The 27,805-nt window shown below is 42.8% G+C and overlaps 1 protein-coding gene across 3 annotated transcripts; it reads right to left on the reverse strand.

The window, feature by feature from the left end:
- Positions 1-767: 767 nt before the first annotated feature.
- Positions 768-27,731, reverse strand: CASP9 (caspase 9). Of its 3 annotated transcripts, none has more exons than XM_030185920.1 (11): positions 27,480-27,731; positions 20,203-20,341; positions 17,255-17,462; positions 13,552-13,629; positions 11,655-11,701; positions 11,046-11,222; positions 10,865-10,954; positions 9,507-9,654; positions 5,223-5,405; positions 5,018-5,127; positions 768-1,454 (listed from the first exon to the last, which is right to left on the reverse strand). In XM_030185920.1, the coding sequence occupies exons 2-11, from the start codon at positions 20,332-20,334 to the stop codon at positions 1,362-1,364; spliced, it is 1,266 nt and encodes a 421-aa protein (XP_030041780.1). In that variant the 5' UTR covers positions 20,335-20,341; positions 27,480-27,731; the 3' UTR covers positions 768-1,361. The 3 variants fall into 3 exon arrangements, with proteins under 3 accessions (XP_030041780.1, XP_030041781.1, XP_030041783.1); XM_030185921.1 differs by lacking the exon at positions 27,480-27,731 and adding an exon at positions 26,229-26,295; XM_030185923.1 differs by lacking the exon at positions 13,552-13,629.
- Between the last annotated feature and the right edge of the window lie 74 nt (positions 27,732-27,805).

A 27,805-nucleotide genomic window follows, 5' to 3' on the forward strand; every position in this document is an offset into this window, starting at 1 on the left:
ATTCTTACCTAACACTGCTGCCTTTCTGTGGTTTTTGCAACTACATTTAAAGCGGTTTACATAGTATATACATGTACTTATTTGTACCTGGGGCAATGGAGGGTTAAGTGACTCTGGCCAAGTTACTTACCCTCCATTGTCCCAGGTACAAATAAGTGCCTGTATATACTATGTAAATCACGTTGAATGTAGTTGCAAAACAAATAGAAAGGTGGTATATCAAGTTCCATTTCCCTTTCAACTAAACATGATGATAGAAAACAGAGAAAAACTGGTGTGCATCTAAATGATGATGCTGTGATATTTCCAAAAATACTAGGACTAGGGGGCACACGATGAAGCTACTAAGTAGTAAATTTAAAACAAATCGGAGAACATATTCTTCACTCAGCGTGTAACCAAACTCTGGAATTTGTTGCTAGAGAATGTGGTAAAAGCAGTTAGCTTGGCAGGGTTTAAAAAAGGTTTGGATAATTTCCTAAAAGAAAACTCCATAAGTCATTATTAAGATGGACTTGGGGAAAATCCACTGTTATTTGTAGGATAAGCAACATAAAATCTGTTTTACTCTTTTGGGATCTTGCCAGATACTTGCCACCTGGACTGGCCACTGTTGGAAACAGGATACTGGACTTGATGGACCTTCGGTCTCCCAGTATGACAACGCCTATGCTCTTATTCATTTTTTTTTCCTGACATATATAAGGCTTTATAAGCTGAAGCCATGCTGTTTTCCTTCTTAAGGGGGATGATTTTCACACAGTTGGTCATGTTCCCCAATTCCTTTATTTGATCACGTACAATGGAAAAAGAAAGATATAAAAATTATTAAATTCATCCATCATCATTTTCAATTTACAGTTATAAAAGAAAAAAAAATAACAGTTCATAGCCTTTACCATCCACTGCAAAGAAAATGCAGTGAGACAACCCACTTCTGACTGTGCTGTTACACAAGAAACTAGAAGCCAAACACTTTCAAATGGAGATTTGTAATCAGACTGTCAATCAAGCACCAGGAATTTGTGGGATCCCAGGCCAAAGGCTCTTCGCGTCTTCAGCTGCAGACCCAGGAATTAAAAAAAGAGTCCTGTTTTAGAGGGGGGAAAATACAAGTCTGATGTTTGGCCCGCCCACAGCCCTGCAGTCCACATGCTCTGTATCTTTCAATGCTCCAGCCAGACAAGCAGCCCTTGTTCAACTCAGATCCTGCAGTGCACAGGCAAGAAGCTTAACAGTTCCCCACCACCCTTCCGTACCATTCCAGGCATCAAAAGGTTGCGCTCCCATCAAAAATAGTAAGCCATTCAATGCAGCTGTACTGGCACGAATGCAGACAGTTGGCGAGACAGAGCTGAACTTCAGGACGTCATAAAGAAAAAACGCTTTCGAAGATAGTTAAAATATCCTGGAATCTGTTTGTACACTCCTTTTGCCGACACTTGATTCGCTACCTGGATAAAATTAAATGGGAAAGAAGAATTAAAATAGAAATGATTTATTCTGTCTAATGACGGCCTATTTACATGTACATTTGATACATTCAAGAATATCTTCTGCTTTGGACCTGTGCGGACATGTGAACGTCTCTACATATACCTGTAAGTGGATACTCAGAGGCCTAGATATATACACGATTTGCACGAACCAGGGGCGTAGCTAGATGGGGCCACGGGGGCATGGGTCCCCGCAGATTTAGCCCTGGGCCCCCTGCTTTCAGCCCCCTCCCCCGCCGCTGACCCTCCCCCCGCCACCAACCCTCCCCCTCAAAGAGGGGGAGGTTCTTGTTTTACTTGGCTAAACAAGTTAATTACTCATGTAAACCACCTTAGAACACTGCTGTCTCTGGGGGAAAATTCTACAATGCATTTTCCAAGTACAAATCCTGTTTTACGTGCAGAAAATGGCAGTTATAAAATTTGCACAGATGGATACTTGGGCTCAACTCAACACTGGTATTTTGGCTCTGCCTTCTTTGGGAGTCCACAGAGCCTATCTCTGAATATAACTTTAGTGTAATGTTTAAACAACTTCTTATGGGCGACTGACATTGTGCTGAAGTGATTTTCGTTCTTCAGAGGCGAGCATGGTGGACCCTTGAAAAAAGCTGCCCCAAAACATCGATGTTGGGTTCAACTCATACATCCGGAGACTACAGCACTGTGATCTGGAGAGGAATTTATTTTACCCTTGAATATGACGGTATCAAGATAACAGGATTATTTAAATTTAATGGTTTGATGTATAAATTTGGACCGTAGAAGTGTATGAACACGATGCACTTTGTAAAAGAACCGACACTCTGGGATTAACAATTTGAGGCAGACGGTGAGCCTATGTGAAGGAGTATTTTTGAGATGAGGTCTAAATCCAACTTTGGATGTTTTGCTGAAAACGTCAAAAAATCGAGTGGTGAATATGGCCATTTTTACTACTTCTACTACTACTTATAATTTCTATAGTGCTACTAGACATATGCAGCGCTATACACTTGAACATGAACAGACAGTCCCTGCTCGACAGACCTTACAATCTAATCAGGACAGACAAACAGGATAAGTAAGGGATAAGGACAAAGAGTAACAAGATTCCACACAGAATCCCTAAGAGTAGCAAGATTCCAGAATCCCAGACTACTACTATTTATCATTTCTATAACGCTACTAGACGTACGCAGCGCTGTACACTTGATCATGAAGAGACAGTCCCTGCTCGGCACAGCTTACAATCTAACTGGACAGACAAACAGGACAAATAAGAGATAAGGGAATTACTAAGGTGGGGATGAACCAGAAAAACTTCTAGCTTTTTGTTTTGCAAATGGCCATTTCCTAGAAGTTTTTAGATGTTTTATGCTCAGTGCGCTCTTCTTTGGTGACCATTTTCGAAAACAAACAAAAATAAACCGTCCAATGGAAAAACACAAAAACAAACCATTGGGACATATTGGGGGGGGGGGGGGGGGGGTAGCATTCAAGTAGACTGGCCACATAGACATCCCAGGAGAGCCCTGGGGCGGCACCCTAGGAGGCAATGCAATAGACTTCACATAAAAGGTCCCAGGTACACGTTAACATTAGTCCCTTATACTGTATGGTGAGCCCTCCAAAACCCACCAACAACCTACTGTACCCAACTGCACACCACTACAATAGCCCTTATGATTGCTGGTGTCACCTATATGTGGTTACAGTAGGTTTCTGGTGGGTTTTGGAGGGCTCACACTTTCCACCACATGTATACCCTGGAGGAAAGGAGAAACAGGGGTGATATCATACAGACTTTCAAATATTTGAAAGGTATTAATCAGCAAACAAACCTTTTCCGGAGAGGGGAAGGCGGTAGAACTAGAGGACATGAAACGAGATTGAGGGGGGCAGACTCAAGAAAAATGTCAGGAAGTATTTCTTCACGGAGAGAGTGGTGGATGCTTGGAATGCCTCTCGCGGGAGGTGGTTGAAATGAAAACGGTAACGGAATTCAAACAAGCGTGGGATAAACATAAAGGAATCCTGTTCAGAAGGAATGGATCCTCAGGAGCTTAGCCGAGATTGGGTGGCAGAGCCGGTGGTGGGAGGCGGGACTGGTGGTTGGGAGGCGGGGATAGTGCTGGGCAGACTTATACGGTCTGTGCCAGAGCTGGTGGTGGGAGGCGGGGCTGGTGGTTGGGAGGTGGGGCTGGTGGTTGGGAGGCGGGGATAGTGCTGGGCAGACTTATACGGTCTGTGCCAGAGCTGGTGGTGGGAGGCGGGGCTGGTGGTTGGGAGGTGGGGCTGGTGGTTGGGAGGCGAGGATAGTGCTGGGCAGACTTATACGGTCTGTGCCCTGAAGAGGACAGGTACAAATCAAGGTAGGGTATACACAAATGAATTTATCTTGTTGGGCAGACTGGATGGACCGTGCAGGTCTTTTTCTGCCGTCATCTACTATGTTACTATGTAAGTGTAACAGTTGGGATATTGGCCTGGGTCCCCTTCTTTGCTTACTGCTGTAATAGGACTGGTAACATCTGACGCTGTCATAGAGGCTGGTATGTACTGTTTCTTTCACATCTTTAAGGGGGTGGGGCCATGCCTTAATCCCTCCGGTGGTCGTCTGGTCATTTAGGGCACCTTTTTATAACTTAGTCTTGATTGAAACAGGTCCAGACCAAATCGTCCAACTTTTAGCCCTGAATGTTTTTGCTTTGTTCCATTACGGCAGAAAAATGTCCAAGTTCTGGGAACACCCACGGCCCACCCCCAACACGCCCCCTTGTGATTTGAATGCGCTGCAAATGAACCGCATAGAAAAACATCTTACAAATGTGTTTCAAAAATAGCGATTTGGAGGATTGTGGAAGACAAATGTCCATCTGCCGCTTTTTGGATGTTTTTCTGTTTCAAAAATGAGCCCCATGGACTGCTGGCATTCTCCGATTAGCATCTTTACCCAACATGGATGCCTCATACACTTATTTTTGTACGTGCTGGGTTTTTTTTTTACATTAATGTTGGTTAGGTATTTTTTGACATTTGTATCCCACATTGTATCCCACATTTCCCCACCTATTTGCAGGCTCAATGTGGCTTACAGAGTCCTGTTATGCCATTGTCTTCCCAGGATATCAGATACAATTGGTGATGTAAAAAGATTAAGAAAGGGAAAAAAAGAAAAGATTTAGGCAGGTAAGTATAGAAGGTAGACTTTCATAACTGGGGTGGGCTAAGTGATTTAGTAAGGCTATGGGTTCTCTTTGTAGGCCTTGTTGAAGACATATATCTTCAGAGATTTACGAAAGTTGGTTATTTCATCAATAGTTTTCAAGGCAATAAGTAATACATTCCACAACTGCGTGCTCATGTACGAGAAGGTAGTTGCATGTATCATCTTGTATTTTAGTAGCACAAGTGGAATGGTTTCTCGGTTTGTCTCATTCATAAACACCAGGGTACTTTATGACAGCATGGAGAGCCATCTGTGAAATGTCAAAATGAGTGATTACATTGTAGTAGCTTAACCAACAGGAAGTAGTTACCATCACAAGGAGTGCCTGCAGGTCTTCAGATGCTGCGTCCTGCCCAAGGACGCTATCCAGAGTCTCCACATACCAAGACCCCGTCTGCTTATCCCTCCAGGAGACGAAACCTGCAAACGCAAGTGATCAGTTGAGCTTCTGCTATTTAATCTTGCTCTGTGTGCTTTGCGATACCTCCTGACCATGCCTTTCAACTTCAGCCTACCTGGAAAGGTTGAATAGGCCACCAAGATGTCACTGGGGGTGGGCAGACTGGCAACCGCATCAAGTTGGTCAAAGCTTCCAGCAGATACGTTAAACGGAGTTGCATCTGATTGGACAGAATCGCCCTGTCCGTTAGTGGGACTCTCTGCACCTGAATCCAATTCGAATCCCTTGTCCTTTTGCTCTGTGAAAACCCAGGAGCAACACATCAGACACAGAACATCTCAAGAATCAATCGGTTTCCACAAATACATTTAGGGGCATGCAGCAAAAATTCCATGATGGCTCTTTCCAAGGAATTCAATTAAATTCAAGTAGGTAGGTCTCATATACCGCTAAAATCCCCTATCCAGGGTTTAGTGCAGTTTACATCAAGTAAATTACTTGACTAGTAACACTGCAACACAAATTGAGCTTATGAGTAGTAGGGGAAAGAGAAAACAGACAGCTGACTAAGAGCATCTCAGGGAATTGTATGGAGGTGGTTAATCACATGGTAGGCTTTGAGAATAAATAGGGAAAGGAGGAGGGAAAAGATATATCATCTTTCTGTGGTTTTTGCAGCTACATTCAAAGCGGTTTACATGGGGCAATGGAAGGCTAAGTGACTTGCCCAGAGTCAGAAGGAGCTGCAGTGGGAATCAAACCCAGTTCCCCAGAATCAAAGTCCACTGCACTAACCACTAGGCTACTCCTCCACTTGCAACATTCCATGTAGAATCTCAAATAGTCACAACATTCCACGTAGAATCGCAACTAGGGAAATGGTACTTGATATACCGTCTTTATGTGATTTTGCAACTACTTTCAAAGCGGTTTACGTGGAGGGGCATTATTGAAAGGGACGCCCAAGTTTTGCTGAGGACGTCCTCGCAAAATGTCCCGATGGAGGGGCGGGGGAAACCCGTATTATCGAAACAAGATGGATGCCCATCTTTCGTTTCGATAATACAGTCGGGGACGCCCAAATCCTAAAATTTAGGTCGTCCTTAGACTTGGTCGTTTCTGATTTTCGGCAATAATGGAAACCAAGGACGCCCATCTCAGAAACGACCAAATGCAAGCCCTTTGGTCATTGGAGGAGCCAGCATTCGTAGTGCACTGGTCCCCCTGACATGCCAGGACACCAACCGGGCACCCTAGGGGGCACTGCAGTGGACTTCACAAATTACTCCCAGGTACATAGCTCCCTTACCTTGTGTGCTGACCCCCCCCCCCCCCCAAAACCCACTACCCACAACTGTACACCACTACCATAGCCCTTAAGGGTGAAGGGCTCCCATTTCCCACCACAAGTGTAGGTAGGGGGAAGATGGGCCTGGGCTGCCTGCCTGAAGTGCACTGCACCCACTAAAACTGCTCCAGGGACCTGCATACTGCTGTGATGGACCTGAGTATGACATTTGAGGCTGGCAAAAAATATTTTTAAAGATTTTTTTTGAGGGTGGGAGGGGGTTAGTGACCACTGGGGGAGTAAGGGGAGGTCATCTTGTCAGTTCGGGCACCTTTTTGTGCCTTGGTCGTAAAAAAAAACCAAAACAGGATCAGGTAAAGTCGTCCAAGTGCTCGTCAGGGACGCCCTTTTTTTCCCCCATTATGGGTCGAGGACGTCCATGTGTTAGGCATGCCCAAGTCCCGCCTTCGCTATGCCTCTGACACGCCCTTGTGAAATTTGGTCATCCCTGTGATGGAAAGCAGTTGGGGACGCCCAAAATCGGTTTTCGATTATACCGATTTGGGCAACCCTGTGAGAAGGACGCCCATCTTCCGATTTGTGTCGAAAGATGGGCGTCCTTCTCTTTCGAAAATGAGCCTATTATATACAGGTACTTATTTGTACCTGGGGCAATGGAGGGTTAAGTTGCTTGCTCAGAGTCACAAGAAGCTGCAGTGGGAATTGAACCCAGTTCCCCAGGATCAAAGTCCTCTGCACTAACCACTAGGATACTCCTTTCTTCCTGAAGCTAAGGTAGTTATTGTCAGTCCTAATGTCAATAGGGAAGGAGTTCCAAAAGGAGGTTCCTAGAACCGGGAAAAGTAAGCTAAAATTCTTGTGAGGTACAGAGGGTAGGAGCAATTGATCTTTAAGTCTATTGGATCGAGCCAGACATATTAATCAGGAGTGTGGATGTGAAAAACAACGCAAGCAGCTTTGAACCTGACTCTTTCAGCTATGGAGAGCAGAGTATTTATAACGAAGAGGACAGCCTCTGGATCTTAGAACACTGTTTACAATCGATTTGCTAATTTTTATTTATTTATTTGTTGCATTTGTAGCCCACATTTTCCCACCAATTTGCAGGCTCAATGTGGCTTACATTATGCCGTAATGGCGATCGCCATTTCTGGAGAGTTACAAGTGGTATTGCATTAAGGCGCATAAATGGTAAAGTAGAATGCACAGTGGTATTTGCATTGAAGTTCCTGAATGATAGAGTGAATTATAAAATAAGTTAGATAATCAACTATAGAAAGTTCATTTCCGGCAAGAGAAATAGAGTGGTAGTGCGTATTGCGTAACTTTCATTAGTAGCAACGAAGGTTATCAGTCTAGTGTAAAGAGCTCGGTTTTGTCTAGTTCATGTAAAGTCTAGTTGTCTAGTATTTAGGATGGATCGTTATGGTATGCCTTCTTGAACAGGTTGGTTTTCAGTAGTTTTCGGAAGATTGTTAGGTCGTGCATTGTTTTTATGGCCTTTTGTTGTGTGGAAACATGGGACATGGATTTGGTGTCTACTAAGAATTTAACTGGGAGCCAGGATGCAGGCCACTGAGATGCCAAAGCACAGCTGTTTTCAGGTTTTGGATAATTTTCAGCCTGGTAACACGTCAGACAAGAAGTGATACTGCTTGGATTGGAAAGAAAAGCACGTAGAAACATAATTTGTGGGTTAGTGATTTTTATGTAAGTTGTAATATTTTTTCTGTAACATTTTAATTTATTTACCAACAATCCCTGCCTCACCTGACAGGGTTACAATATAATACAGGTCAATACATTTGAGTACAACTGGATTTCACTGTACAGGAGAATTACCAATAACACGGCACTTAATACAAGTGCAAGTTTACGTGATACATCATATTTACATGATATATAATATTCTTCCTTAGGATCAGGGCAGTGGGATGTCCTCATGGTTGCTTTTGTATCTATTGACTACCAATTTAGTACAATGACCTCCCCCAAGGTCATGGTAGATGTTACTTCAAATTTAGTCCAGCAAAGCATTGATTTTTCTCCCACCGTAAAAGATTAGCACTAAAAATAGAGACACAATTTTCAAACAGTCTATGCAGATGCAAATCACACGGGTGTTTTAAACGTGTGTGTGTGTGAAATACATGTGTTCTGTGATCAGAGGCATACCTTTAGCTGCATTTGAGAAATTCGCTTTTTATTCAGCCCCTTTTACCTGGGCAAATGTCCTTAAAAAAAAGCGTGGAAAACAAACTAGCAGATCAGTATAATGTCCAAAAAACTTTATTGAAGATACCGTGTATGAGACAAATGCCCAACACAGGCCGTGTTTCGCCCAACGATAGGGCTGCGTCAGGGGCTATAATGAACAACAAACATATTAAATTATAAAACATGTCGCATTATAAAACATATATATATATATGTATATCTAAAATATATAAAACATAATGTACATATGAAACAAAAATTGTGAATATCTATATAAGAAACATGTACGTGTAAACCATAGACATGAATTCTGAACATGGAGAGTCCCTTTTGTTTCAGAAATTAAAATATATACAGTAGACATCAAATAATACAATATAATAATAGACATCAAGTGTTCATCAAAATTATAGTATAAAAATAAATATAAATATATATATAATATATAAATATAATAACCAACAGATCAACAACACATATATTCCATATATATTGAACCTATATTATAAAATACCAGCAAAAGAAGGGTACAATCGTAAAAATTGGAAATCAAAAAACAATTAAAATACAATTTTAAAAATATGTTTTATAATGCGACATGTTTTATAATTTAATATGTTTGTTGTTCATTATAGCCCCTGACGCAGCCCTATCGTTGGGCGAAACACGGCCTGTGTTGGGTATTTGTCTCATACACGGTATCTTCAATAAAGTTTTTTGGACATTATTACTGATCTGCTAGTTTGTTTTCCACGTTGGATTTTGCAGATCAGTTGCCTTGTTGTTTTCTGGGACCCTTAAAAAAAAGCGTCCTACAGATTAGATTCAAGTGAGTCTCCCAAAATTTGTTTTCCCCGTGACCCACATATTCACCTCCGCCACAGGCCTGAATGATAAAGAGTTTTGGTTTCCCACGCAGACTCGGACACTGGAACCCATCAAAATACTTCACGATCCTCTCCACTGGGATAGGAATACCATCTGTCCCATACACACCTCCAGGGAATTGGATATGCCGAGACTGAAGAGGGCAAAACAAGTCTATTAACACTAGGGAAAACCCCCGAGAGAACAGCTCTCAACATATTTTCATCTTGGATAAAATGCTGTGGTCGCCGTGTTTGTTCACTTTTAAAAAGGTAATAATTAGAAATAAAACAAAACAAAGAAAAACATAAGACGATACCTTTTTTATTGGACTAACTTAACACATTTTTGACTAGCTTTCGAAGGACATACCTTCTTCTTCAGATCAGAGATTTAGATTTCAAGTCCTGTAAAAAGTACGAACTAAATCCAAAATTCCTTCTCTGTCGTCAGCTCTCAGCCGTGAGACAGAATAGCTGACATAGTAAGTAACATAGTAAATGATGGCAGATAAAGACCTGAACGGTCCATCCAGTCTGCCCAACAAGATAAACTCATTTTACATGGCACCCGCGTTTGATTTGTCCTTCACATTCTTAGGGCACAGACCGTAGAAGTCTGCCCAGCACTCTTCTTGTACTAAAAGTTCTGAAGATTCTGGAATCCTAAAGAGTTACAAGATTCTGGAATCCCAATTAGTAGCAACATTCCATGTAGAACCCCAAAGAGTAACATAGTAAATGACGACAGATAAAGACCTGTACAGTCCATCCACTCTGCCCAACAAGATAAACTCATTTTACATGGTATGTGATACTTTATACTCGAGTTGGATTTGTCCCTGCCTTTCTCAGGGCACAGACTGTAAAAGTCTGCCCAACACTGTTCTTGAACTTTCCACATCCATAGACCGCTATTAAATGGACTTGGAAAAATTCCGCATTTTTAGGTATAACTTGTCTGGAATGTTTTTACGTTTGGGGAGCGTGCCAGGTGCCCTTGACCTGGATTGGCCACTGTCGGTGACAGGATGCTGGGCTAGATGGACCTTTGGTCTTTCCCAGTATGGCACTACTTATGTACTTATGTAATTACGATCAGGGCGTAGACCGTAGAAGTCTGCCCAGCACCGGTTTTGCTTCCCAATTACCAGCGTTGCCGCCCAGTCTCCGCTAAGATTCCGTGGATCCATTCCTTCTAAACAGGATTCCTTTGTGTTTATCCCACGCATGTTTAAATTCCATTACCATTTTCATCTCCACCACCTCCCATGGGAGGGCATGCCACGTATCTACCACCCTCTCCATGAAAAAATACTTCCTGACATTACTCCTGAGTCTGCCCCTCTCATGTCCTGCTCTTACCTCACAGCCGTGAGACAGAATGACCACCAGACAGCAATCCAGGTGGCTGTGATCCTTCCCAGCCAATTTCTGCAGCTCACTATGGATTTCCTACAGCCACAATGGAAAACAAGGAATCATCAAGAGGAGGGGCAAGGAGAGGGAGCGGGAGGGCCACGGATCACGCGAGTCAAATCATTACCTGGCCTTTCAGGTTCCGCTGGACCAAAACATCAAAATGAAACGATCGGAAGCGTCTCTCCAGTTTTTCACAGTCGATGTCGGACCCATCTCGGCGGGAGAGGTTGGTATGTTCCAGGAAATCCACATTGTTGATGATAAGACAGTGACCACAGGGGTCTGCAGTCAAAATAAAATCCTATTACAAGAGAACAAAGAAAATAAAATCAGAAAGGATCTATAATGGATTCAGGCCCATATATAAAACCCGAACCTAAAAAGGTCAGAGAGGATCACGTAGAATCTACCAGAACCCAAACTAAGAAGGCTAAGCTTAACCCAGAAGATCACGCATGGAATGGTCTGATGTGTTAATGATTCTGTGATCCTTTAAGATGACGTTTGGTTTCTAATGTGACACTAGGAGAGTTTGAATACAGGAGAACTTTAAGGAACTTTAGAAGGTCACAAAATGAAATACACAAAGCTGGGATTCAAACCTACAGTGTCTCAGATTTTACAGCCTCATCTGCCAGACCTCCTGCTATTCTGCTCCCCTTGGGGTTTCCAGAAGATTGCGGTTGCTAATGAGTCTCAGATACGAAAGAAAGAATAAAGGTAGAATGAAAACCTTATCAGCATTCCTCTTCAGCTCTTTGATACGATTTTCACCAGAACCTGTGAAACCCGATAAGAGAGATTTGATAGTCAGTACCAAGACCTGACACTTGTCTACGTGCCTCTGCAAACAGAAGTTGGCGAACTTCTCAGTGGGGAAGCATTACAGTAGGTAACATCATATCAAAGTCATCTGAGATACTGGAAAGATCCCTGTGGCAGGAGTTCTCAACTCTCGCGCTTCCCTTGTAAACTTCCTAGGCTACCCTGTCCAACACCAAGCATTTTTCTGTACATTTAAACGTGTAGTTTTCACTAGATTCTGCAAACTCCCTGAAGCCTTCTCAGGTGCTGTTATCTGGATAAAATACTAGGCCTGTTATTTTCAAATAGTTACAAACCTACTTGTTCCATACGTGATATCCTATAGGTTGCTTGATCCTGAAGACCTTGCCAACACCCACTATGATGCAAAGGTAAGCACTAAAAAGAACCAGGGAGAGCATGGCACCCTGGGGTAAGAGGTGCACATGCTGGATCGTTTCTGGCCCTACAGAACCAAAATTACGACCAGTCAGGCAAAAAGGACTGAAACCATTTCATGCTATTAATACCATCCACCTCCCTCAAGTGTCTTAACAGGATATGACGATCCAGCGTATTGAATGGTGCAAAAAAAAAAAAAAAGCTGAGAAATACTAACAAGTCCTCCCGTATCTCTGTCTGCATTCTTGTCCTGCAGGGGGTGCTACCAGGATAGTCTTCGTCTTCCTTTGACCCTCCCCAACTTAGTATAATTCATCCATTCCTTGCCCCAATACTACACAATTTCTTCTCTCCCACTACACAGCTCATGACGAAGATCCATCGGTTCCCTCCTTTCCCTTGGCACATCCTAGACTACTTCCCTTCCTGCTTCTCTGAAATCTCCGCTTGGATGTTTGCCTTCTTTCCATCCACACCTCTTGCTACTTAATCCCAGGCTGGCTTAACAAGTAGGTAAATCAAGTGGTCACCTAGAGCAGCTGCAGTCAAACATCCTTACAGTCATACAACTCAAAGAACGTTACCTGCAGGGTGGGTGAGTACTTTTCAAATAACTCATTTACCCGGCTAAATGGTATCAGGATATTCCCCTTATTGCATGTGTACATATAAAACAAAGATTTATATAAAACACTGTGATGTTTTTTTTTTTTTTTACAGCATGTTGGAATAATCATGATTGTTGAGTTTAATTATGATTTAAACTTGGTATGGCACTTGCTAGTAAACTCTAGTTCAATATCTAAATAAGCACGTTTGTGTCTCAGTTTTTTGTTACGGAGGAAAAAAAGACTCCAGATGCTCAGTGGTCTTTGCTCTTTTGAACAATAAACCATTGACCTCTTATATCCACTAAAAGCAGGGAAATGCTCCCATAGAAAGGAAGGCAAGAGAATATATGGTAAGTGAGACCCCTTATGCTTTACTCTCCAGAAAATATATTTTTCTCTCTTTAATATGATGCTAAACGCATTATTAATTTCAGGGCTATACCATGGGTGTGGAATTCGCTCCTTAAGAACCCCGATGTTTCCCCGAAAAATAAGACAGCCCCTGAAAATAAGACCTAGCGCATTTTGGGGGGCAAAAATTAATATAAGACAGTGTCTTATTTTCGTGGAAACACGGTAGTACCCTTGCAGTGGCCCCAAACTTTATCTTTCTTCGAACAAATCCACCCAGCTCCTCTATTCATTCCCGCTGCCCAGAGTGAGTCATCCTGTCCCTTCTTCCGCTTGATACTTCAGCTTTGCACTTAAATAAAATTTATCATTTTTCTGTCTGTAACAAAGCATCTTTGGGGGAAGCAAATAAAAAAGCAGCACAAAATAAAAAAGTAAAATAAATAAATAAATGCTGCTTACCTGCAATTTGGGGACCTTGTGGTTCGACCCAGTCTCCTTTTGCAGTAACTAGGGGAGGAAGCCCTGCACTTTTCCCATCTGTAAAAGAAAAGATGAGGATTCTGCATTATTTTTCTGAATATTAAGAAATAATATTTCCACTAAAAATGGCAGCAATAAAAAAAAAAAAACGTTGATTTTCTTGCTGATTAGATATCATACTTTTTGGTTTCTTTGCCGTTGGATATCTTCAAATACAAAACAAAAGCAGGTACCTGAACGTGAAGATTTAAAACACAATAATCCGAGCGCAGTTGAAGAGATTTCTTTAGGGTGAACACATGAAAAAACAAGATTTGACATTCCAGTTCTCATTCTTCAAAATAACTTACGGATTTATTCAAGGAAGAGCTGTAAAATATTCTGGGGAATTTCAATGATGTAACCAGAACAATAAACAGGTTTTATTTATTTATTTACCTGTAGCATATGTTCTCCGAGGACAGGAGGATAGCCGAATCCTCACGTATTACTACTACTTAATATTTCTAAAGCGCTACTAGACGTACGCAGCGCTGTACACTTGAACATGAAGAGACAGTCCCTGCTCGACAGAGCTTACAATCTAATTAGGACAGACAAACAGGACAAACAAGGGATAAGGCCAAAGAGTAGCAAGATTCCGGAATCCCAAAGAGTAGCAAGATTCCACACAGAAGTCCAAAGAGTAGCAAGATTCTGGAATCTGAAACACTACTACTACTACTTATCATTTCTCTAGCGCTACTAGACGTAAGCAGCGCTGTACACTTGAACATGAAGAGACAGTCCCTGCTCGACAGAGCTTACAATCTAATTAGACCAGACAAACAGGACAAACAAGAGATAAGGGAATATTAAAGTGAGGATGATAAAATAAGGGTTCTGAACAAGTGAATAAGGGTTAGGAGTTAAAAGCAGCATCAAAAAGGTGGGCTTTTAGCTTAGATTTGAAGACGGCCAGAGATGGAGCTTGACGTACCGGGGCTCAGGAAGTCTATTCCAGGCATATGGTGCAGCAAGATAAAAGGAACGGAGTCTGGAGTTAGCGGTGGAGGAGAAGGGTGCAGATAAGAGAGATTTACCCAGTGAACGGAGTTCCCGGGGAGGAATGTAGGGAGAGATGAGAGTGGAGAGGCCCTGAGGCGCTGCAGAGTGAATGCACTTATAGGTCAATAAGAGGAGTTTGAACTGTATGTGGAAACGGATAGGAAGCCAGTGAAGTGACTTGAGGAGAGGGCTAACATGAGCACAACGACACTGGTGGAATATTAGTCGTGCAGCAGAATTTTGAACAGATGGGTGATTGTTGTCATCTGAAGAAGCTGGTGCAGGAACTTTTCTCCAGCATTTTTCCAGGACGTCTCTCCATGCATACGCGTCCATCCGCTGCTGTCACACAGAATCCCCTCAGTCCGTCACAAGCTTCTTAGAATACAACATGTTGGGGGTAAGGGAGGGCTTATTTGTTCAATTATTATTGGTTTAGTAAATTTTTAGCTCTTTTGATTCGACCAGCATGGAATGGTGAGGAAGTTGCTGCTTCTCAAATTGGGGAGCATTCTCTACTCTTAATATAGAGCTGACTTTCTCGTTGATAGGAAAGAGGAGGGTCTCCCACATCCTCATATGCTGGTTCTCAGGATCCACTGTTCCTCCATCTTCCCCTATCATTCTTTTTGGGTCTCGGTTCCAACTAGTTCCATCATTTCGCTAACTGGGAGTTGGACTCCTCCCTTTCACTTATACCTCAGATTTCCCACATATAAAAAAACTCGGCTTCTTTACTTTCCAACAACTGCGGACTGTTCACCACTTTTTTGATCATGACAACTTTCATACACTCGTTCTTTTTACTTCTCTTCTCGACTATTGTAGTATCATTTACCAGGTTTACCACAGGTCACACTAAAAAGGTAACAAAAACTTTACAAACTTTTGCAATAAGGCTTGTATACCATGCTCATTGTACTGATCATATTACTCCTTTGCTTAAACGTCAACACTGGCTGCCCATTGAGTTCCAGATCACTTTAAAAAAATACCACTTCTAACCTTTAAAGCTTTTAGAATTGGCATCTCTGACTATCTCTCACCTCACCATACCCTATTCTCCAACTAGAGTACTTTCTTCAATTAATGATCACCGTTTGGTCCTTCCCAGACCCAAATTCGCTCACCTTGAAACCACCAACACTGTGCCTTTTTCTTCCTTTCTCCTCACATCTGGAACACGTTACCCCTTTCTCTCTGTAGTGACCTCTTGCTTAAATCCTTTAAGGTTAATTTGAAGATCTGGCCGTTTAGGAAGGCTTTCGTGGGTTTCCCTGGTGTGTGATGGTCGAGACCATTAAATGTATCCCAGTTTTAACCTTCTGCTCTCCTATCCTCTTATTTTATTGGTGTGAATATTTATTTTATTGATTTATTTTGGTTCTTATATCTAGAGTTTAATTACACGTTGATTGAAGAAATATTTTCTGTGATTTGTTTTAAATGTACTACTTTGTAGCTTCATTGTGTGCCCCCTAGTCCTAGTATTTTTGGAAAGAGTAAACAAATGATTCACATCTACCCGTTCCACTCCACTCATTATTTTATATACCTCTGTCATATCTCCTCTCATCCATCTTTTCTCCAAGCTGAAGAGCCCTAGGGAAGTCGTCCCATCCCCTTTATCATTTTCGTTGCCCTTTTCTGTACCTTTTCTAATTCCACTATATCTTTTTTGAGATGCGATGACCAGAATTGCACACTGTATTCAAGGTTTGGTCGCACCATGGAGTGATATAAAGGCATTATAACATCCTCATTTTTGTTTTCCATTCCTTTCCTAATAATACCCAACAATCTATTTGCTTTCTTAGCCATCGGTGCACAATGAGCAGAGGGTTTCAATGTATCCCTTTCCTTGTCAAATGCCTTTTAAAAATCCAGATACACAATATCAACCAGCTCACCTTTATCCACATGTTCACCCCTTCAAAGAAATGTAATAAATTGGTGAGGCAAGATTTCCCTTCACTAAATCCATGTTGGCTTTGTCTCATTAATCCATGTTTAGGAATATTCTCTGTAATTTTGTTCTTTATAATAGACTCTACCATTTTACCCGGAATTGACATCAGGCTCACCGGTCTATAATTTCCCAGATTACCTCTGGAACCTTTTAAAAAAAAAAAAAAAATTGGTGTCACAAATAATAATCACTTATATACACTGATTACAAACGGAAGCAACAGAAATGGTGGCGACTGTAAGAGAAGGTAAAAAAAAAAAAGAACTTAATTTCCTGACCAGCAACCCAACAGCAGATCCTGCCAACTTACAATCTCTGTCCCTCACAAATCAGATTTATTTGTTGCATTTGTACCCCACATTTTCCCACCTATCTGCAGGCTCAATGTGGCTTACATAGTACCGTACAGGCGTTCGCCCAGTCCAGTAGAGAGCAGATACAAGGTTATATTGTAGTTAAAAGGTCGTGTGTTTCAGACACCAAGAGGGTCGGAAGGAGGAAAGGTTGTATGTTGTCCGGTACGATCATTGGTTTTGTTGTGTTGCCGGGTGCGGGGATTTACGTTGGATCGGTAGGGTTGGCCTTCTTGAACAGGTTGGTTTTTAGTGATTTCCTGAAGTTTAGCTCTGTTCGTTATGAAGATAAGGGGACTCCACTTGTACTTACTTTTTTTCTCATCAGGTTTGTGCATTTTAACTGGATTTACTTGAAGTGGACCTCCTGTCTGGTTTCTGCAACCTTCCTTCAGTATGCTGGCAAGCTCGTTCTGTCCGGTCTCCTCCAGGCATGCCAGAAAGAGAGGCAAGGCCTGCCTGCCCCGTGTCTGCAGATCGGTGATCAACGCCCTGGCCTGGTCTCGACGGGTGCCTGCACTCTGTAAGGGAAAAAGCGCCAGTCAGACATTCACCGATCTCGCAGGCTGTTTCGTGTCATTCTGGTTAGCACACAAACCCTCTCGTATGACCTTTTAATGCAGTTCCAGCAGCCATAAAAGCAGAAGAATAGCCATACTGGGTTAGACCAAGGGTCCATCCAGCCTAGTATCCTGTTTCCAATAGTGGCCAATCCAGGTCACAAGTACCTGGCACAAACTCAATTAGTAGCAACATTCCATGCTACCAATCGCAGGGCAAGCGGTGGCTTCCTCCATGTCTATCTCAATAACAGACTTTTCCTCCAGGAACTTGTCTAAACCTTTTTTAAACCCAGCTATGCTAACTGCCATTACCACATCCTCCAGCAGCGAGTTCCAGATCTTAACTATTCTCCGAGTGAAAAAATAATTTCCTCCTTTTGTTTTAAAAGTATTCCCGTGTAATTTCATTGAGTGTTCCCTGATCTTTGTACTTTCAAAAAGAGTGAAAAAACAAATCGATTCACTTTTACCTGTTGTGAGCAGTGAATTTAAACTTAACATCTGATATTCAAAGCAAGTTATACATCCACCGCTGGCCAGTTAACGTGCTATCTTGCCTATCTGTAGATTCTCAGTCACCCTTTCCCTCAGTCGATAAAATCTGGCACCAACTTTATGCTTAGTGTGCAAAATTAGGTGCCCGATATATAGAATAAGGTCAGCTGCATGCGCAACTTTATTTAATAATTGGAGTTAAAAGCCAATTAGTGGCACCAATTAGCAACTGCGTGTGCACCTGACATTAGTCACTATTCTAGAAGTTGCACATACAAGTTGTCACACACAACTTCTAGGGGTGTGTGCCTTTGGGAGGGGCGCATGTGGGTCAGGGGTGGGCCTATGGGAGGGGCGCATGTGGGTCAGGGGTGGGCCTGTGGGAGGGGCACATGTTGGTCAGGGGTGGGCCTGTGGGAGGGGCACATGTTGATCAGGGATGGGCCTGTGGGAGGAGCATGTTGGTCAGGGGTGGGCCTGTGGGAGGAGCATGTTGGTCAGGGGTGGGCCTGTGGGAGGAGCATGTTGGTCAGGGGTGGGCCTGTGGGAGGAGCACATTGGTCAGGAGTGGGCCTGTGGGAGGGGCACATTGGTCAGGGGTGGGCCTGTGGGGGGAGCACGTTGGTCAGGGGTGGGCCTGTTGGTCAGGGTTGGGCCTGTGGGAGGAGCATGTTGGTCAGGGGTGTGCCTGTGGGAGGAGCATGTTGGTCAGGGGTGGGCCTGTGGGAGGAGCACATTGGCCAGGGGTGGGCCTGTGGGAAAGGCACATGTGGGTCGGGGGTGTGCCTATGGGAGGGGCACATGTTGGTCAGGGGTGGCCTGTGGGAGGAGCACGTTGGTCAGGGATGGGCATGTGTCAGTTAGGCGTGGGCCTGGGCCTGTGGGAGGGGCACATATATGTCTGTGGAAGGGGCACGTGTGGGTCTGGGGTGTGCCTGTGAGGTACCCACGCATGTTATAGAATAATATGGGTTATGCACCTAACTGCCAACGGCTAGGCCCGAGTACTTACACCAGCCTTTGACATGACTTAAGTGCTGGGTGCGAAACTGCAAACTTACGCTCATATTTTAACATGGCAGCATCCATGCAGAACTCCCGTTACAGAAATTGCGCTCAGCGCACATCGTCCCAGTCCCATTTATAGAATTTACCCCTATATGGACAGTATGCAGAGACATAACTAGGACTCAATGGGACTTGGACAGAAAAATTAAGATGAGCCCCCTATAACACCAGATCTCCTGAGGTAGTGGGGACTGGGGGGGGGGGGGGGGAGGAGGGATCCATTCAGAGCTCCAGTAAACAAACTCTCGAAAAAACCAGAAAACCTGTCATAGTAATAGAAACAAAAACATAAATGCAACATATAGAGATTTAAATTTCCTCAAAGCTGTCAAAAAAGTCAAAGAAAGGCAAAAAAAAAAAAAGCCAACAAACAGGAGATCTGGTGTTATAGGGGGCTCATCTTAATTGTTCTGTCCGGGTTCCGTGTGGAACACAGACCATAAAAGTTTGTCCAGCATAGGTCTTGGTTCCCCCAATGCTGGAGAGGTCGAAGCTTCACCCTCTTTTGCCATTTGCCGGACATAGACTGTAGAAGTCTGTCCGGCTTCAGCCTTATTTCCCACTTCTCTTGCCCAAGATAACACCTCAACAGCCATGTTGTGTTTTCAACCTCTTTCTATTTAGGCAACTCTTGTGTCTATCCCACACGTGCTTGAATTCCCTCACTGTTTTTGACTCTACCACCTTTCCTGGAAGGGCGTTCCAGGTGTCCACTACCCTCTCTGTGAAAAAGTATTTCCTGATGTTACTCCTAAGTCTACCTCCCTACAACCTCAACTGTGTCTTGTTCCGATTTCATTCTCCTTATTTAACTACTGTAAACTGCTCAGATACCCTGTTTTATTTCTGGTATAGTAAATAAAATTGAAACGTGAAGACGTTTTTTTTTCTTAACTTGGCAAGGGTCTATCTGTGTTCTATTTGAGACATTAAACTCAGTGGTATTATCTTGGAAGCAGAGCTTGGCCCACGTCCCCCAAACAAAAAGAAATTCCACTACAGGTAACAGGAGGGACTAACTTGGTGCAATTCCTAGGTGAATGAACAATGATCCTTCAGTTCGGAGTGGCCTCTCCTCTCACCCCCATATAAGTCTGGGGAGACCATCATCCATTAAAAGACTCATTACACCTACCTGGATTTCCTCAATCATATCCTGAGAAAAGATTTCTTTTTGTAGCAACAGGTCCCAGAGAGGAGCAACTTCCAGATTCGTCACAAATTGCAGACGGTTACACTGCAGGAGGCGTCTCTGGGCCTCGTCCATCCTGGCTCTGAGAACAACAAATGTGTTAATTGCTATTATTTAGAAAGACAGAAAAAAAAAAGTGACTAATTAATTTGGCCGAGCAGTCTGTGCTAACATAACCATGACACTGGAATCACTGCAATTGCCATCAGTGGAATAAAATTAAGGCTCGAGAAACATGATCCTCGCTGCGGGTGTCACTCTAGAGAACTGACAGAATAAAGCTGGAGATGTGAACTATGAGCTCACCTAACGTTAACTTCCAGAAACCCCGTTAGCAATTTGTTCTCTCTATTTTTCTTTATGTGCCTCCGATTGTCCCCATCTTCTATTCCCTAAAGGTTCTTGCCTTGTCTACTACTACTACTATTTAGCATTTCTATAGCGCTGCAAGGCGTACGCAGCGCTGCACAAACATAGAAGAAAGACAGTCCCTGCTCAAAGAGCTTGCAATCTTATAGACAATAATAATAAAGCAAGCAAATCAATTAATGTGTAGAGGAAAGAGGAGAGGAGGGTAGGTGGAGGCGAGTGTAACAAGTCAAAAGCAACGTTAAAGAGGTGGGCTTTCCGTCTAGATTTAAAGGTGACCAAGGATGGGGCAAGACGTAGGGGCTCAGGAAGTTTATTCCAGGCATAGGGTGCAGCGAGACAGAAGGCGCGAAGTCTGGAGTTGGCAGTAGTGGAGAAGGGAACAGATAAGAAGGATTTATCCATGGAGCGGAGTGCACGGGAAGGGGTGTAGGGAAGGACGAGTGTGGAGAGGTACTGGGGAGCAGCAGCGTGAGTACATTTATAGGTTAGTAGAAGAAGTTTGAACAGGATGCGAAAACGGATAGGGAGCCAGTGAACGGACTTGAGGAGAGGGGTAGTATGAGTAAAGCGACCCTGGCGGAAGACGAGACGGGCAGCAGAGTTTTGAACCGACTGGAGAGGGGAGAGGTGACTAATAACCTTTTACATCTCCAAAATGTCAGAATTTAGGGGCTAAGAGGTAGATCAGGCAAAGTGGCGCATTTCCATCCGAGCCTCTAAATTTAGGAAGGGCCAAGGCAGGGGATTGATGCTCATGCCAATTGGTTAGGCAAGTGGATACCCAGCCTATGTTTAGACGCCTATTTGAAACCTTTGGGGGTAATTTTATAAACATTTTACATGTGTTAAAAAGGCTCTTTACATGCGTGTATATATGCCATTATATTACCTAAGCGCTATTCTGCACATACACAACTGTCTTGTATAGTGTGTATTTGTACACAGGGGTGGAGCATGGGCAGGACAAAGGCGGAGCTTCCACTTACACACATAATGAACTGACTACTATAAATTTCATGCATCCCTGCCACATTTAGGCACCCACATTATTCGATAACAGAGCCTAGGCACTTTGGGTTGGTTACAGAGTACTGTCCTACCACACAGCCTCAGGCACTGTTTACTCTGAGCAGTCCTCCATCTAGAGTCCTGCCAGTGGGTGGTGCTGTTCAATAGTGAGGGACAGGCAAGTTCTGCAGGACTCCAGGGAACCTGCCCATCCATAGAGATTGAAAACACAATATTGAAGCTCCACCCCCTACGAGTAGCAATGCCAGTTGGCGGACACTCACTCAGCTTACATTTTTGAAAGGCTCATATTTAAGCACAGGACAACAGGCACCAACGTGTGCTTTCAATTTCAGTTTTGCTTGGACTCGCACATGCTCGTTTTTTACTTTCAGCACTTAAAACCGACACGGGCTTCCTTCTGCTTGCAAAAGAGGATAAAACCCACAGTTCAATGTACCAAACTGACAAGAAACCTTCTCCTGAAAACCTTTAATGACACCCTTGAGCTGACGTTAACTTTTCACTGTTAAGGAAAGCATTTGCTTCTGTGCATTGCAGCACTTCCGTTTGAGCACTGGGAAGGAATGCTAACTAGTCTCATCTGCATCATTTAAATGCGTGTCAATAAAATTTGTAGCCATATGTGGGGCACATTAATACCCACAAGTGGCGAAATGGTGAATTTTCCAGCATATGAATTACAAGAATATTTCATGAAGTTTCTTTCTCTAGCTTGGCTAGTAGGTGGTGCATGTTTATGTTTAAAGCTGTGACAGAGAAATGACTGTTCCCTCTTTATTTTTTTAACATAGAGAAGAAGTCAACCTGCAGTGATACGGCCAGCTACTTTTAAAAAATGTTGTTCTGGACTCCGACTGGCTCAAGAGCTCAAATTCAGCTAGGAAGTACTGGCTTCTTCTCCAATCTTAGCCAGGGAGAAGAGAGAGAAAGATCTCTTTGCTGAGGACCTGTGAGCAGCTATATGCACTGAACTCTCCAGGTACTATTTAGATTGTGTTATAATTGATCCATCGTTCAGTTACCTGTTATTGCTTTCTGATTGCACCTTTTCTGTTCATTGTTCTAATTTTTCATGAAAATAAACATTTTTAGTTTATTGCCTCTGCTTGTCTGGACTAAGAATCCTGGTGGTTTGTGTGTTGGGTCTATGAGTGCTTTCTAGGAACTGTGAGACCACTGGGAGTGTGGCCCCAGTAACCTAGGAATCACTGGTGATAATTTGAGCAGGAGACTTGCCCAGAGGCAGTTGGGACCCAGTCGGTGGGAGGAGGGTGCTAGTGTAGAGCACAAGCGGCAGGTGGACCTGAGCTGTGCTGGGGATAGACCCTCTAAATGGCCACGGGGTAGCCCCAGATGGGTGGCTAGGTGTTTCGTAACACCGCACTAGAGCCCTCTGAACATCCTGTGCACATTAACATGCGAGCTTTTAACGCTGGTGTTAGGCTTTGAGCATCGGTCTCTGAAAGGGGTAATCCCAGGGGCGTGCACTCTTCAGCTTTGGGAAGCATCAGCCCCTTTAAGATGGCATCTGGGAGTATGAAGAAGCAAAATAATGCGTGTTATTCGATTTGCATAATAATGTGATGCTTTGCATCTCATTATTATACAGCTATAGTTACAGTATAATAATGCATGATTTGCTGTTTTAACACACATTAATAAGCAAATAACGCACAATTTTTGCTTAACATACATTATTGACTACCCCCTAAATGCAAATAAAAGAATGCATGTCATAGAACGCATACCTTTGGCCAGATCTCGGAAATCTGGTTTAGGCGCATAAAAAGATTCAATTGGCCTATCTTCCTCCAGTTCAGTTCCCACTTAAGAGTCATCTCAAAGAGATGAGTTTTTACATTCTAAATTCCTGCCTCTTCCTGATCTTGACCCTCATATGTTAAAAAAATAATGTTTATACTGTAAGTGATTAGAAAATAAACTTTTATTTAAATTTTTTTTGTGTTACATTTGTACCCCGCGCATTCCTACTCATGGCAGGCTCAATGCGGCTTACATGGGGCAATGGAGGGTTAAGTGACTTGCCCAGAGTCACAAGGAGCCGCCTGTGCCTGAAGTGGGAATCGAACTCAGTTCCTCAGTTCCCCAGGACCAAAGTCCACCACCCTAACCACTAGGCCACTCCTCCACTGTTGCTACTATTTGAGATTCTATTGCTATTCCACTAGCAACATTCCATGTAGAAGTCAGCCCTTGCAGATCACCAATGTGGTCGCGCAGGCTTCTACATGGAATGTTGCTAGTGGAATAGCAACATTCCATGTAGAATCTCCAATAGTAGCAACATTCCATGTAGAATCTCCAATAGTATCTATTTTATTTTTGTTACATTTGTACCCTGCGCTTTCCCACTCATGGTAGGCTCAATGCGGCTTACATGGGGCAATGGAGGGTTAAGTGACTTGCCCAGAGTCACAAGGAGCTGCCTGTGCCGGGAATCGAACTCAGTTCCTCAGTTCCCCAGGACCAAAGTCCACCACCCTAACCACTAGGCCACTCGGGCTTAACGGCTAGTTTATCAATAAAATACTCAGTCTTGATGGCCCTGTGTTCCTTTTTTTGTTTGTGTACTTTCTATGTATGCTGGTTACCCTCTCTGTTTGGCTTCCACCCAACAGTAGCACACATTTAGCTCGGCCAGCTGAAGACTTCCCCCTGATGATAACAAAAACACTGCCCTCCACGATAGTGGCACCTGCGCACGCTCAGCTTTCAGCGCATGCTTGCTGCAGACTGCCAAGGCGGAGAGAAACATTTTCCCACCAGCTGAGATATTATTTTGTTGTTGGGGGGGAAGAACACTTGGTGCCCACTCACTTTTGCCTAGGCCCACCCAAAATCTGCTGTCTGGCTACGCCGCTGACTGATGTGGTATCAACACAAGAACAATCAATTTTTACTTGTAGTGGGAGACTTAGATTTACAATGTAAGAAACTGAGGAAACAAGGATACTTTGGTTGTAGACAATTTGCATCTCCACAGGAAAATGGAGGAAACAGAAAAACGTGATTAGAAATAGAAATCTTCGATGTATTATTTTTCCAAACGTGCCATGTATTTCTCTGAGAGAAATAGAAATCTTCCATGTATTATTTTTCCAAACGTGCCATGTATTTCTCTGAGAGAAACAGAAATCTTCCATGTATTATTTTTCCAAACGTGCCATGTATTTCTCTGAAATAGAAATCTTCGATCTATTATTTTTCCAAACGTGCCATGTCTGAGAGAAATGTTAAACAAACATATGGTAAAGATTTGGAAAATGGGGCTGGCCACTTTGATTCCCATGGTGCGTGTATATATGTTCCAGCTGCTAAATATTGACACCAGGATTATGGGGTGAGTTGACACTTCTGCAATTCCCGCAGCTAATTAGAAACAGCATCCAAACTCTGTTTCTCTAGCAGAAAAAGGCTAATCTTTGGCTACCGTGGTGATTCAGTTTGCCTACGAGTCTGATTGTGATCTTGTTTTGAAGTCGTTTATTAAACATAAGCAGGCTTTATTACGCAATACTCATTTAAGGGTTTTTCCTGGTATAGCAAGAGCTACCCAGAAAAGAAGGAAGTAATTTTTGATTACGAAGCCAAGGTACAGCAGATAGGGTCAAAGTTCCAATGTAAACGTATTAGGAAATATCAGAACGTAAAATATGTTTTTTTTAAAAGTGATAAATGACCCTCATCTTCTTTGGATAGTGGCCTTGTACTATTCTTTCCTTTTATCTCATGGAAATTCTTCTTACAGATATTAGGTTTCTCTATAGGTTCTGCCGCCCCATTATTGTGGTCCTCTCTATGCAATGGAATAGATTTATTATTTATATTTCTCTTGTATTTCCTATCAAGCATTATACTTATTAAATATTCTAAATTTCATATTTTTAAGGAGATGTTAAGTAGCAGTAATAGCTCTTATATCAGCCTTCAGCCGGCAAGAAAAAGGAGCCTATTTACTTAAGGCAAATTAGCGTTTTTAACGTATCTACAATTAACGAGCACCCTAACCATGTAGGCACCTATAGGGATATTGTAGGCGCGTACATGGTTAACGCGTGTTAAAAATGCTAACCCGGCTTAGTAAACAGGGCCCCTAGAGTTAACTGTGTAGAAGCTAAAAAGAAACTACTTTGACAGAATTATAAACCTGCCGATATCCACAAGTTCTAATTAACTGTTAATTTTCCTGACAGATGTGTGTGTCCTGCCAGAAATCAGCTGTGATGTATGGATTTATAAAGGCTCAAGGTAACCAGCCTCTTATATTTACTCACACCCTTTCATATTCACAGCAAACTACCAGTTTGTTATGACTCTATATAGCCTCTCCCTTTAAAAAAAAATATTTTAGAACTTTAGTATTGTTTTTCTGTAATTGTTTTTATAGTTCTATTCATTTCAAGATGTAATGTAGTTCTCTGATAAAACATCATTTTGTATACATATTTGTGCTAAAAATAATAATCAAAAAAAGATATGAACTAAAAGGAAAACAAATCAGCTGTGATCTAGGGCACTATTAAAAACTGCAGATGCCAAGTTACCCTGTTCCAGGCTCGAGCGTTTGAGACAGTCCAGGCCTGGATTTCTGACCCCATCCTGTTGCATTATGGGACTTCCAGCATTGATTTCAAAGGGCAGGATCAGGCACTACAAATCCCACATTGTTTTGGGATGTTTTCAAAAACCAGGACCGTCCAGAAAGTCTCCAGTCTGGAACTGCATTTTACTCACTCATTCCGTGGTTCCAGCTGCAGGTTGGGAAGCATACAAATCACTACATGCATCTACCTTCACATACCTCTGTGCACAAAAGCATGGAATAAACCACCGAACACTATAAAAATAACACGTAACTTGACAGACTTCAGGAAATGATTGAAAACGCACTTGTTTGAAGAAACTTACAATAAGAATCTTCCTTAAGAACTTGATTATTCTATATCTAAACCAATCACCTACTGATCCTTCTGAATTGATTATATTACTACTACTACTACTACTACTATTTAGCATTTCTATAGCGCTACAAGGCATACGCAGCGCTGCACAAGCATAGAAGAAAGACAGTCCCTGCTCAAAGAGCTTACAATCTAATAGACAAAAAATAAATAAAGTAAGAAATCAAATCAATTAATGTGAACGGGAAGGAAGAGAGGAGGGTTGGTGGAGGCGAGTGGTTACGAGTCAAAAGCAATGTTAAAGAGGTGGGCTTTCAGTCTAGATTTAAAGGTGGCCAAGGATGGGGCAAGACGTAGGGGCTCAGGAAGTTTATTCCAGGCGTAGGGTGCAGCGAGACAGAAGGCGCAAAGTCTGGAGTTGGCAGTAGTGGAGAAGGGAACAGATAAGAAGGATTAATCCATGGAGCGGAGTGCACGGGAAGGGGTGTAGGGAAGGACGAGTGTGGAGAGATACTGGGGAGCAGCAGAGTGAGTACATTTATAGGTTAGAAGAAGAAGTTTGAACAGGATGCGAAAACGGATAGGGAGCCAGTGAAGGGTGTTGAGGAGAGGAGTAGTATGAATAAAGCGACCCTGGCGGAAGACGATAATATTAGCCATATTATCATTATTGGTCATCATATATTATTGCTTTTTATTATGTGTTATGTAAATTATTCTACAGACATACCTTCCTTATTTCTTACGTAGTAATATGTTAATTTAGAACAAACCTCTTATTCTGTTCATCACTCTATTTTTTGTAATATAATGTAAGCCACATTGAACCTGGGAAAATGTGGGCTACAAATGCAGCAAACAAATAAATAAAAGCAACAGTCCAAGGTCCCTTACCTCGCCTTTCACTTTCACCTGCTGTATTATCAGACTGACTCTCAGTATCCGGACCTCACTTCAGTGTCTTTTTATGTGCACGGATCACCAGTGGCTGCATTAAGTAATTCCCACTGGACCCTTTTTAGGGAACCGGTTGTCTGCTCTCGTTACTCTTGTGAAGTTCTTGTTCTCGTCCGTTTCCTTCTCTAGTCTCTACTGTCGCGCTTGTATTTCCACTCCAGGAAACACTTTCCTCTCGTCTCCTCTGTCTCGGCTCGCGCAAATCAACGATGAAACGAAGCTGCTCTAGTGCTTTGCAATTGGTCTGACTCAGTCTGCTCTTT

This window comes from Microcaecilia unicolor, chromosome 13, assembly GCF_901765095.1.
Source record: "Microcaecilia unicolor chromosome 13, aMicUni1.1, whole genome shotgun sequence".
Lineage (NCBI taxonomy): Eukaryota > Metazoa > Chordata > Amphibia > Gymnophiona > Siphonopidae > Microcaecilia > Microcaecilia unicolor.